The 13,684-nt window shown below is 34.9% G+C and overlaps 1 protein-coding gene, 1 long non-coding RNA gene and 1 pseudogene across 4 annotated transcripts in view; all 3 read right to left on the bottom strand.

Moving 5' to 3' along the window:
* LOC111370769 overlaps positions 1-734 on the bottom strand; it is an 11,825-nt pseudogene extending 11,091 nt beyond the window's left edge.
* Positions 735-2,224: 1,490 nt separating this feature from the next.
* LOC111370768 lies at positions 2,225-4,086 on the bottom strand. The gene is made up of 2 exons (XR_002698495.1): positions 2,603-4,086; positions 2,225-2,523 (listed from the first exon to the last, which is right to left on the bottom strand). It is a non-coding gene; the product is annotated as an uncharacterized LOC111370768 (long non-coding RNA).
* The window catches only part of LOC111370767 (cell differentiation protein rcd1-like), a 14,549-nt gene continuing 4,949 nt past the window's right edge, over positions 4,085-13,684 (bottom strand). For 2 of the 3 annotated variants that reach the window (XM_022992633.1, XM_022992631.1), the window contains 8 exons: positions 11,566-11,608; positions 10,584-10,690; positions 9,888-9,983; positions 8,920-9,110; positions 8,755-8,824; positions 8,530-8,602; positions 5,859-5,987; positions 4,085-4,132 (listed from right to left, as the gene is read on the bottom strand). In XM_022992633.1, coding sequence (XP_022848401.1) covers positions 5,935-5,987; positions 8,530-8,602; positions 8,755-8,824; positions 8,920-9,110; positions 9,888-9,983; positions 10,584-10,690; positions 11,566-11,608 — 633 coding nt within the window. In that variant the 3' untranslated portion in view covers positions 4,085-4,132; positions 5,859-5,934. The remainder of the gene's footprint in view (positions 4,133-5,858; positions 5,988-8,529; positions 8,603-8,754; positions 8,825-8,919; positions 9,111-9,887; positions 9,984-10,583; positions 10,691-11,565; positions 11,609-13,684) is intronic. The other variant, XM_022992632.1, reaches the window with a different exon arrangement.

Below are 13,684 nucleotides of genomic sequence, written 5' to 3'. Positions count from 1 at the left end.
CAATGCTTTTACTGTTTTACATGCTTTTCGTTAAGCTTTTATTTTCAATTTTCCAAGATGTCCATCTTGATTGCCTGCACCCGTCGTTCAACGGGATTACTCGACCCAATGGCCAATTCTAGAAGCTTTATTATTTTTATTTTTTTCCACTTTTCAATTATCTAAATTGACCACGCTAAAGATGGTTAATCGAAATTACAAAGAAGTTGTTTTTCCATAGAATTGATAAAAGAAACAAATAATATCTCTTTAATTCGTAATCTGTGAAACAGAATTTTATTTAATAAAAATGCATATCAAGAATAATTCATAAGCAGGCTATTTCTAAAAACCAAAGAAAATTTGCTTATATACCGAATAGATTAAATTTAAGCACGACAAAATTATGTATAAGAGTTAAAATTACGAGTAAAATAGAAAAGAAAAACCTTGGAGAGCTCGAGAAGGGCGTTTTCACGGAGATCGGGGTTGCAGAGATCGAGGACGAGTTGCTCAGCCGATTGCATTTTGCGGTCCTTGTTACCGGCGGCGGCTTGAGGTCCTCCAATGGCAGTTGATGCGCTGGATCCAGCCTCGAAGGGAGCGGCCTTCATGTTCAGGGATTGAGGTAAGTTGGCCATTTTTGCGAGGTTTTGCGTTTGGTTTTGGTTCTGGCTGTGAAGCCTTATTATCGGTGAAAGAAACGAAGAAAGGAGAGAGAATAATTTTATTACGATAGGTGGCACTATGTAATAGGCTGGTAAAACGGTGTGACAATATTAGTTTAAGTAAAATGATGCTAATATAACATTAATTGATAAATAAAATTAAATGACTAATTTAATTTCACCTTTCATTTTACCAATTATCTAATATTATTTAAATTGAGGTTGCAATCCCACTAAGACTATATAGTACTAATCTATTAATTTAGGTGTCACTTAGTGATATGCTCAATTAAAAACATAATTATATGACCTATTTAATTGTACATGTCATTTAGTGCCAATTTAGGTGTCACTTTTTGATATGCTCAATTAAAGATAGAATTAACTTAGTGATATGCTCAATTAAAAACATAATTATATGACCTATTTAATTGTACATGTCATTTAGTGCCAATTTAGGTGTCACTTTTTGATATGCTCAATTAAAGATAGAATTATACATTTCATTTAATGTCCTATAAATTGATATAGTAGTTATAATGTTGTATTATGGCCACATGCACCATTAACAAGCACACGAGACCCGTACATTTCTACGACTTTAATGAAGGAGATCGAGCTTTAAATCGAGACTTTGATGACCCCCACTCAAAAGAAAACGATATGGGCTCATGCGATGTCAACAATAAAAAGTAAGATCCTATTTGAGCCCCATTCTACTAAAAATTCATTTTCAATCACACATTGTTCAATAAAATAATATTACAGACAAATTCAAAACGTTTTCTTAATTCTTAACTACCCATTATCCATCAATCTACTATTCAAAATGCATCATTTCTCCAAAAATGTAGTTCAAACAAGGGATAAATGAAGAAAAATATCGAGTTGGTAGAATTCTTTTCGGAGTGGGGGAATTAAAAGAGAGAATGAAGGAGGTAGTCAACCAAAAAGCAAGTGCAACCATGCCAAGTTCGGAAGAATCAGTTCGTTCATTGATTTGAGACTCAATAATGAAGTTCAGTTGCCCTTTAACCTCCAATTTTCCAACCCTAGTTTCAACTTCAAAATCAAGGGAGTTGCCTCAACAGAATCAATCTTGGTTGTATAATCTCTTTAAGCAAAAATAAGACCAATGTTATTGAGTGAGATGCAATGATCTAAGAAAAGATAGACTGAAACTCTCTCTCCGTAGGTATTCGTACTTATTAAAGAAGGGTATAGATAGGCTTGACATGTTATTTACGAGGTCTTGCTTGAAAGGATTGCCACGTGGCACCCCAAGACCAAGTCATAAATCGTATTCATCTTTCTTAAAAATTAAATGTATGAATTTACCCGACAATCATTATTTGAAAACTTTTTTCTACGTATTCATCAATTATATTCACACAATAAAATATTCTTTGTATAAACCCAAATTTTTTCCTTACTTCTATACCATACCTTCGTTTTATAAATCACTATTTAAAACATTATTTTTCGGAGGGGCTTTATTATAAATTATTTTGACTAAAACTAATGATTCTATAGAATAATCGAAAATATTCTCCATCACCTTTATCACTTCCCAAAAATAAACTCAATAAGTTATTTCCTAATCAACATTCAATCTCCTTCAAAGAACAGAATCCAAAACTCACTTCCCACGATTGTAAATCTAGCCAATTGGTCAAGTAGAATTCTAAACATTCATTTACATAATATTGTTTCCACTCACAATTCCCGGAGTGTTGATAGAAAAAATTTCCAGTTATTTATACACAATTTTCCCATCACTTACAAACAAGCGTCCATTCACTGAATACAAGTAAAAGTTCGAAGCACTGGTTTACACAAGGCACTTTGACGAGCAAATCCCTACACACTTGTACACCTGCATGAGCAGTTATCACAGATTACAAACCAAATAGGCAAACACTATATAAAGAATAAATTAAAAACAAGTACATTACCGAACAAACTTGTACGTCGTGAACACCGTCAATTCAAAAGGCATTTTCATCATCCAACACGAACAAATGGGTGTATAAACTTATGGATCCTACCTCGGAAGAAATTCAATCAAGTTCAAGCTCAACAATACACAGCTGCCACTACTTCTCAGCTGAGATGCCCGTTAACCTTGAAGGCAGTTTTATACTGAAAAAGGTGAGCACCAATAATGGCTAGTTTCACTTTCAACACCTTGGTTTCACCTACAACACAAGTCAGAGAATGTCAAGATACCATAGACCAGTGTCCCTCGTCTACTTCATCTTTAGAGCAATTTTTCCATTTTTGCAGTCTCTCCCTCCATTTCACAAAGATGGCAGAGTCAGACTTGAATTGGTTTTGCTGGGGAGGCATTCAACTTGATTCATTGTCCAATTCTGGCACTACTCAAGATTGTGCCAACTTAAACGAGAAAAAAAAAAAGACAAATTATTAACCGACACACTCGTAGCTTTCCATTTACTATAAATCTGCAACAAATACAAGCATATCCCTGCATCACCACAGCAATTCCCCCAAACACCACAACCTTTCACTCTTATAATAGTTGCACCTTCCATTCTCCCCAACCTCAAACCTTATCAAGCTATCCCCAATAACTAATCCTAAAAGGGGCAGATCTGGTTATCCAAGGCCTCTGCAGTTGTAAATGTGTAGAAATTTTTGCAATGATATCAATATAATGAGATCATGATATGCAACCAGGGGATGTTTCCTCTTCTGATTCTGAGGAATGGAAGTGAGGGTGGTTGAGAAAGACTCCATGCCGACAGAAATGGATGCAGCAATGACAAGGAAAACATTACACACCATAGCAGTAGGCTGGTGGAAGAAAAGTATTTAGTGGTATTGACAGTAGTAGTTGATGGAGAGGAGGGTGATGGCAGTAGGCCCATGGGAAAGGCAAAGCCGAGGCAGATTATTTATTGGTGTGATGAAATTGCCACAACATTAAGTCCCGTCTGACCCCCATTTTCTAAAACTCATTTTTCTCAAATTCATTTTCAACAAGACATTTCATCATTTCATGGGACGCACAACTTTAATCAACTTTTCAACGACACATTTCATCAACTTTTATAAAAAATCTATTAATAATCTTACTTTTAGCTATACCAAATAGGCGCTATATAGAGGGAACTACATTTTAGTAACACTGTGCTGTAAATTAATCTTATGAGCACAAAAGTATTGTTTTGACTAGTATAGAAATATGTTCATGCAAAGGGAATCCTGGAAAGCAGGTTCTAAGTACTAATCTGAAGTAGCCATAATGTTGAAACACTCAAACAGGAGAAGGCTGCAATTTAATATAAAATGATAGTTAGAAAATATCATGCTCAAAATCATTTTTGTTTTCTCAGCTTTCCTCCGACAAATCCTTCATCTTGGACTCAAATAGAAATAGCGACCAATATGAGTATCTTGTTTCTAGTTTCTTTAAACCCCCAACTTCAGAAGCTGGCTCCCACAGTGCTGACAAGTATTGCCTGAGAAAGATATCGAACAACTCGTAAAAAGTCAGTAGGACAGAGACTTGGCCAAGTAGCTTGTATGAAGAATATGGTCTAAAGAGAAAAGATCAATCACAGGATCATGAAAAATACAGTTTATAGGAATAATGTCACAAAGACAAACTAAGATCATTTAAAAGAGAAGCAAACTCTATGCAAGAGAATTTACTACCATATCAACACATCATGCAAAAAAAAAAAATGTGGTTTATTTGCATATGAAAAAAAAAAAAAGACTGCTCAAGGATTGACAAAAAAATTAGTCACATTTAGTCTCCAAGGACAATCAAATTTATTCATATACCCAAATAGTTGAGAAATTTTTACCTAAGGCGGAAGATACTGATATTCTAAAGGTAATCCATTGTTTAAGATAACTATTTATGGCTGATGCCTTGAAACCAGCCTCTCAAGTGAGCATTTCATAGAATGCCTCAAAGCTTATGTTTAAGTTCCATTTATGGAGCTTACGCCTCGAGGCTAATCATCAGCGAGACTTAAGTTGTTTGCACACCTTCTTGCATTTTTTGGATATTTTATTATTCGCCTTAACCTCGTGGACTATATTTTATAACCTAGTATGTTTTGCTGGCTTTTTTATTTTCTTATTTCTGCCTTTACATGGAAGGGAAAGATGAAGGAGAATAAACCATTGGAAGTGAGGGACTTAGAATGAATGAAAAGAAAAAAATAAAAATAAAATAAAAAATACAATCATGAAGAAGATGATAGGTAAACCAAATAGGGTAAATGATTTCTTTCTAGACCTAGTAGTAATGATATAAGAGATTTTTTAGTTGTTTCTACTTCATAACATATATTACAATTTTTCTACTTGATAACTAGTTGTAAGTAAACTATTGATCTATTTTATGTTTGTTTGCATCTTAGACTTTAATTTATTAATCAGTTATATCATGGATTTTTTAAGATGGTTTATGGTATATTATGAAAATATTTTGTATCTTTTACGTTTTTTCGAATTATTTTATTCTGTTTTGACTTAAGGCTTAGGCCACAAAGCACCTCGATACTAATGCCTCGGCTCATAGAGGCTAAACGACTCAGTATCTGATTAAGCCTTTTAAAATATTGAAATATTCACTTCCTTTTTAACCCTTTCTCCACTACACCTAAATAAGATCACATCTGGCATCAACTTATCCCAAACCAGCTTACGACGCATGCATGAGCAGTAAATATCAGCTGTATCCTAGTTTAGTACTACTACTGGATCATACAATTGTAGCTCATGCAAGATAAGTAAAGGACGAAAAGATGAGGCTTGTTCAACTACTACTGGATCATACAAATGTAGCTCATGAGCAGTAAATATCAGCTATATCCTAGTTTAGTACTACTACTGGATCATACAAATGTAGCTCATGCAAGATCAGTGAAGGACGAAAAGATGACGCTTGTTCAACTACTAATAACTCAGAGGCATATAATAATTAGAAGTAGCGTGTTTCTGTAATAAGTTCAACAAGTGCTGGAAGCCAATGAAGAAAATTATTATCAAGTATATGAATCCAAATAGCTTCATGTAAAAAGGATAACCAACATGGAACTATATCCGACTATAGCATTTATGAGACTTACTGACATTAGCTTAATTATATTCATACAAAAATTTATTTCTTTGACATAGAATATTCAACTCCCACTACACTAAACACTTTTATGGGCGAAAAGAACTTACCAATATGAAAAGAAATAGCCAGCTTTCACAACCAAAAGTGTAAAGCACACAATTTCTCGTCTCTCAGCAATCGTAACTACACTAGGATGGAACACATCAACGTCAATATATTGAGGATAGTACCTGTAACTGAAAATGATTATCTTCTGATCAAGAAACATGACCACAAACACATTAAGGTTACATGAGAATATAGCAAATGATCATCCCAATTTTAACATTAATAAATTGGACGTAGTGTAGGATGAAAAGAAAATCGTATAGAAGTTACACAATTCTGTGCCTACTGATCAGGGATCGAGGTTTCATCATCTATTTGGCTGTTTTTCAAACCCTCCTGGTGACGACGTCAAGAATATACTAAAGAAGACAGAAACCGCCTCTCATAAGACAAAACGGTATTATGTGGACAGTGTATAGATTTGGGGTGTCTACTTTTGGAAAACTAGAATTTTCTCAATTTTTACTCGGACAGCATCTTGGCAACAAATGTTTAAAAAAGGTCAAAAGCTTAAACAATTTTGTTTTCATATCTTCACATCAAGAATGAACCAAATTGAAAAGATTTGAGAAGCGCAAGGGGAGACGTAGGGATTTAAAATGACAACAAATAACAAAAATTTAATGCTAACAGGAAGAAGTGGGAGATGCAAAGTCATCATAGAATTAGTTCCAGTTTGACTTTGATGGAATAATTTGCTTTGACATTATCTCCGACCATACGTCCATCTTAGTCAATTCCAGTAATCCCAGTTCAATTAAACTTAAATTTATCTAAACCTTTCATTTTACTTATTCCTAATAATAGGCTCTTCTGATCATTCATACTATCTGACTACAGAAAGAAAATCAAAGCTCAACCTCCTTACACCCTAGACCAATGAACCGATGACACGAGTGGCCCAATCGGTGTCTAAAATTCACCCACCGACAGAGAATCAAAGAAACCAAGCGGTCAAACACCGTGCATAGACGACCACTGACAGCGAGCGACCAAATAATCAAAAAATTTATCGTTCTCCAATTATAGAAAACAATTAATCCTTCATTACATCCCAAATTTCCATGAAATCCCAATGACTAAGCTTGTCGTACATAAAATAAAATGCTCAGTCCCCCTATAAATTGAAGACAATGGGCAAAGCAAGGTCCAAGGTCACACATCTTTTACATTAAGCCCCTGTTTTCACTCTTTTTACTCTTTATTTCTCATACTCATTTTTAACCACATTCACAAAACAAAATATTTTGCACGTAAACCCAAATATTTTCCATACTTTTTAACCACACATTCTCCAAAAAAACACTATTCAAAACATTGTTTTCCCCCAATTTTTCTTTATAATGGCTATCAAACAGGGCTAAATACACAAATAGGTTTTGATAGTCTTTCTGACTTTAGCATGAGAGATCTACCAGGGGCATCCACCCCCATTTTCTTGTAAATACCTGATGTTCAAGAGCAAGTTCAATGAGTTTCCACCATCACCACTATCTAAAGTAATTAATCCATATCAAATCCAATTTGTTGTACATGATTCTGACTGGAACTTTGTTAGTGTTAATTAGATCCAAAATATATTTAAGAACCCAGAGCAGGGTCTTAAAAGAAAATTCAAAGAGATTTACTTCCCACTAAAAATTAATTAAGCAAACCACTATGCCTGCTCAGTATTCTTATTTAATTAGTTAATTCAGTTCACTTCAGCTATTTTAATCAATTAATATAGTTGAATTCAAATCTCAATCACATAGGATCTATCGAGCTTAGCCTATACTATCTAAAGCTTCCATTATTCATACTCCTAGTAATATACTTCTAACCATTTATTCCATCCATGATATTCAAACCCGCATTAAATCCCAGTTTGACAGTGTGACCTCTCATTAAGGTCTTCAAGAAAAACCTAAATAAGAAATTTAAACAAATTTATGTATACAAAAAATAATTTAGTTAACTAATGTATATACTTGTACAGTATATATTAATTTTAGTGGACTCCAGCTATGTGAAATAAAATTAATATAATTAAATTTGCTATACCTAGCGCGGATCCAGATAAAATTATCTTATGATACTCAGTAAAAATTTGATCCTACTAACAACGGAATCCTGTAATTCAACGAACCTCCAACCTGTCAAGAAATAGAATCTCAAATTGTTGCAGCCTTGTTCTATTTCCCTTTGACCAAGAACGAAACAAATATCAACACAATACGCCAATCTAAAGCTAGAACCATCAGGAAAAATTACAACTTGCCATGCACTTATCGAATCGAGATAAGAAAATAATCTTTAACATTGCCATCAAAACCAAGTGTAAGCAATACTGCTTCCATTCAATTAGTCCAGTTTCCAAGCGAAACTAGCTTCCACGGTATATCAATTATTCAAGAGAAAGGATCGCAGCAGTTACTAAAAGAAGTCTTAAAAAATTTATGAACAAAAGCAATAAACATAATAGTTCTGGACTGAGTTAAGGCTATATTGAAGCAAAAAGTCACACCAAGAATATGATTAAGGAACTGCAAATCTAACCAGAATATGTTAATAAAAGCAGAAAAGATAAATGATAAAAACTGGCACATCAACCAGGAATAGCATCACTGCATCATCCGATAACCCTATGTCTTGTATAAATTGACCGGCAAAACTAAGATGTTCCCCCACCTTGAAGGCCAACCAGAGACCCATGAACATTGAGAAGCAAATGTTGCAGACACCTTTTCATCATTGGATCTTCCTAGAAACATAGAGCATCTTAGCATCAGGAAGAACAATAACAAGTCGAACTATAAAAAAAAATATTAATCTCACCCTTCCCACAAGAACAGAGTAACTAAAAGAGATAAAATACTGTTCGTTAAAATAACTTGTGCATTGGGAACCACTTACATTAAGGAGATTATTAAATGTGCCATCCATGAGAATTTCTGGAAGAGAATCTCTTAGAGCAATGCGACCCCTGCAAAACAAGTTGATTAGTTTATGTGCATGAGTGAGAGTGTAGAAAGGAATGCAGTGACAGAAGTAACTTAATCCAATCCATGAATGACCAACCTTACGTCCTCAGATATCCGGATATAGCACTTAATAATGTGTTTTAATAACCAAGGTGAAGGGTGTGCAGCCAGTCCAACAACCAAATTCCTCAGTACTCGACCTACAGCATAGAATCGATCTGCTGCAATACATACATAGTTTAAGCCCTCTCCATCCTGCAATATCTTTAGCAGAATATAAGCTGCAACCTGCCAGTGCAAGCTCTTCTATCAGGATCCCCGAAGTTACATCAAAACATATCAAAAGTAAGAGCTGATAATCTACACAAGAGACTAAAAGTTCTAGTTCGGACAAGAGGTTCCACGCACTGCCATGGACCTGTGTCATCTATACATCTGCATATCATGTTCAAAGTGTGTATATGTGTGCGCGCGTGCGTGAAAATGTGGCGATGCGCACGGGTAAATTACATGAGCTCTAAGGTCCCAAAGGTGGCTCCACAAAAGAAACTATTGACACTCTATGAATACTTGGACAAAAATGAGAGATTGTTTATGAACAATAATATTTCCAACACCATGGCAGAGCACATTTTGTAAGATAATAAGAGTTGGCCACGGTTATCATTTGGTGGCACAGCAATACTTAAGATTTTGGTACCCTTTCAAAAGTCTTGTGCTTTTCACTCAGGCTCAGATAGAATATCGGAATTTGAACTCTATGCCCTTAAGTTTAAGAGTCCTAGTTGAACAAGTACATTTTGCAATCACCTCTCAACAACTAAGAAAATGCTGTCATGATTATTTTTGCAGTACAAAAAAAGGTCCTAAAATTAACAAGAAAAAGAAAAATCCTTCATTATATTATAGGAGATGTCGAGACTCAACATACATTAGAACTAACTATACCCACGTGGACAGCAATATAAAATTTTGACCAGGGATAATTACAGATAGTCAGGCATTTCATAAGAATAAATTAAAAAGACAAACACGATTCCAAATTAAGTGTTCAAGACACCTCACCATTTTTGACAACTCATTGCCGTTCTCCATAGTGCGTAGACACAGGGGCATAATTTCTGTAGCGAGAAGGAAATGGATAACTGCAGTGTCATCCCCCTGGAGAAAAGTGACGAATATTATTTTAAGATGTTAGGAGGAATGAGCGTGAATTATAATCATATTTAAAAGATGTCATGCACATAAATAATCAACATACCTAACCCAAAAATAAAAATTTCAAAAATCAAGTAGTAGCAAGAGCAAAAATGCTATTAATATTTCTTCCAGCTTTTAATTCAATAAGCACGGATTAAGGAGTTATTTGTTGATCGGCAGTTTTCCTAGGTATCCTTTGCCTGCAGATTCTCCAAAGCTATTAGGTCAATTGGCCTCCATTCACGTAATGTAAAATGAAAGAAAAGACACCCACCAGCTCCAATTAGTATCTAGCAGATCGTTCGAAGAACATTACACCCCAATTACTGCAGTGAGATCATATAAAGCAGGGAGGGAACACATACGAAGAGTAAATATAACTGCTTTGTTTACGGAGAAATATGCAAGTCTACTACATTTCTGCACGAGGAAAGCAACCCATATTTCGAAGTAAATAGATAATTTAAGGTTTACAGCTTTTTGTTGGTGAATATACCTTAATGTGGAAAAGAAGATGCTGGCACAAAATTTCCTTAACAGCAGTGAATTGCTAAAAATTACCTTCACTAGAGCACCAAGGACACCCAGGCAAGTAAGCCTCAGGTACTCAAATGGCCTTGATTTGCAATCTGTGGTAAGAAAGCAGTACAAATACGATGGAAAGTGTGCTGCAACAAATAGAAAGACCAGCAAAAAAATTGTCAGAGTTGATGGCACAGACATGTACTGCCTAGATGAAGTAGCAGTGAGAAAAATGAGCTATTCATCTAAGGAAACAGAAAAACAAAATAAAACACTAAAGGTTGAATTATGAGCATCAGACACCATCACTTATCAAACACTCCAGGACTCATGTCTGATACACCACAAGCCGCATCCTATTTTTCATATATTTTATAATTTTCCAACACTCCAGGGACAATTTAGGGCAAAACTCAGGCACTGTCCGACATGGCATGTGGTGTGTCCTATATGGTTCAATTTTTTATAATTCTAACAAAAGAGGAACATGTTCTCATTGAACAAAGGACGCAGAAAGTCACATTTCATAATTTTTGGAAAATAAAATCAAAAACATTTTTAATCATCAGAACACTTATAAAAATGTCAAAATAATGTGAGGAAAGTTGTACAAACTTCATGTCAAATTTGTTTTATGTCTAATATCCGTGATTTTCTTTATGTCTCAATAGTGATATATAGTTCAAAAGTGGTTTTAGTCTTTTAGATTAATAAATGACTACTGCTCTTATTTAAAAAAATTCACCATAAAAATAACAACTCGAAAGTGTTAATATTATTATAAATAGTATTATAGTAGTAAAGAGATAAAGATATACTGTATAAATGTACTTCATTTAAATCTGTGTCAGTGTCTTACTTTTTTTTAAAATCACATGTAATCCCTCGCAAAAACTCCTACTTTCAAGAACAAATAATCGTGTACAAACTTCGAGAAAACTCCTCGTAAGATTCAAAATTTCAATCTCTTAACAGATGCAGAAAATGAAAATTCACACGAGGAAGAGATGAAGGAAAGTACCCTGGACAAACAACCTTCTCGTGTCCCGATGGGAAGCCACACACTACAGAGAAAAGGATAGAAAATATTAATACAAGAACAGAAAAACGTAAGGACAAAGTTGATATTTCTTGATCACAATTATTTATTTTCTCTAGGAAAGGGGAAAGTTCTATTGTTTTGCCTGCCATAATTTGAATCAATGTGAAGAATAGAATTAATAAATTACAAAAAATGCATTTGCTTCGCATCTAAAAAGAGAACTGCAACTTTATTCACATAAAGAATTTCGAAGCTATACAGCAGCAATTGATTATTCTATTTATCAGCAACTCAAGAGTGATATATTTGTCACTAACTAGATTAAGTAGAATCCCAAGTTCAATTTGTATGTCATTAGGTGAAAACATAGAATTAACAATTATTTTGAATTATCGTTACAGAGTGAAGGTCAGCAGTAATGTCTGGATTATCTCTGCACTCATAAAATTTTCTAGCTTCAGTGCCATAAAGTCAAGCATAAAAAATGAATAAGGGCCTATATATGTTGTATCAATTTCAGCACTCTCTATGTTCTCGATTTCCCAGCTCTAGTTGCCAATATAGGAACATGGCAAAAAGCACGCAACTGGTGAGGGTACTCACTTTGAAAGAAACGATGTGATTGCAAAGAAAATTAACTCATGAAAAAATATATTTATAGAATAAAATGAGGTAAAAATAAAGTTCGCACAAGGGTAAGAATCAAATATATCATGGATAAATATAAAGAATAAGATACATAAGGGAAAAAAAGCACTTTGGATGGTTTAGTGTTCACAGATCTATTCCTTGTAACTTCCCAAATCCCAGATGCAAATTGTTCCCTGCCAAAACAATTCAGCGACCATGAAGATGCTTGGCACCTTCTCTTGTTACAGTCTCCTAAATACCCTAATCACATTCTGGCAACAGATAGCTAAGAGAAGATAAGCTACTTATCCTTGTTTCTTTTTTGTTATTTTTTCCTTATGCTTCCCAGCTACCACCTATGTCTTCTTGGTTGCTAGTGGCAATTCAAGCAATTTGCCCTATAGATATCCCACAATAATACCTGGTGTTGATCAACAGAATGAGGAGAAGATAAGCTGCTTATCCTTTGTTTCATTTTTACTTAAGGAAAATTGCAGCCGAGGTACCAAATCTTTCGTTTATTAGCAGACTTTGTCCAAACCTTTAATTTGTGTCATCCACAATCCCAAACCTTTTAAAAATATGCACCGCGGGTACAAATGAATGGAAACCGTCCGTTTGACCCTTAGCTGACCAATAAAATTGAATTTTGACCAATTTTTAACCAACTTAAAAGGGTAGAAAGGTAAATTTGTTATTATATACATAAATTAATTAGAAAAACTAGAAATAAAACAAAACAAAATAAAATAAAAAAGAGAAAAGAAATAAAAATTAAAAATCACCGTCCACCCTCACTCCACCCACCCTCACTCCACCCACCCTCAAACTAAACCTGCTACTTTCGGCCGTTGGAAGGTCCAGATCAAGATGCTTCTGCTTATGAGTTTTCTCTTACGATGCAGTGCGAATGCGTCGTGTCTTTAGAAAGTTATCTTTGTATCCAAAACGAGTTTCATCTCTATCCTCTGTAAAATAGGGTATTTCGGGTCGTATTCAGTAGATGCTTCGGGTAATTCAGGAGTTTGGGTTGCTAAGACGTGGATATGGCCACGGCAGCCTCTTTAAAGTTGTTTTTTTACTGCCTAGTCCTGGTTTTTGATAGGATCCTAAGATCCTGCTTTCTGGGTTCCCTGCAACTACTACAAATAATGTAATAATCGAAATGGAAGAACGAAAGCCAAAAAACAACAGATAGAAGTACCAGACTGGTTCTTCCATTTAAGGGGTCAAAAGCATTCTGGATCTGGTTCTTCCATTTAGGGGGTGAAGATGATGAACTGGAGACCTTGGCAATCACTGATTCAAGAAAATTTGAGGTGAAATTTAGAGTGCAGCTACTTGAAGTTGCTGTTGCTGATGGTGATTGGGTGTTTAAGGGTACGGAGAAGGATAAAAGTGGGCTTGCAGTGGAGATCAGGTGGAAGGGTTGATGGACCAAGCGGTAGCGATTTGGTAGCATGGGATG

Source organism: Olea europaea, chromosome 21 (genome assembly GCF_002742605.1).
Source record: "Olea europaea var. sylvestris chromosome 21, O_europaea_v1, whole genome shotgun sequence".
In the NCBI taxonomy this organism is placed as follows: Eukaryota; Viridiplantae; Streptophyta; class Magnoliopsida; order Lamiales; family Oleaceae; genus Olea; species Olea europaea.
Note: the sequence above shows the minus strand (reverse complement) of the source record. Positions and strands in the feature narration are given on the sequence as shown.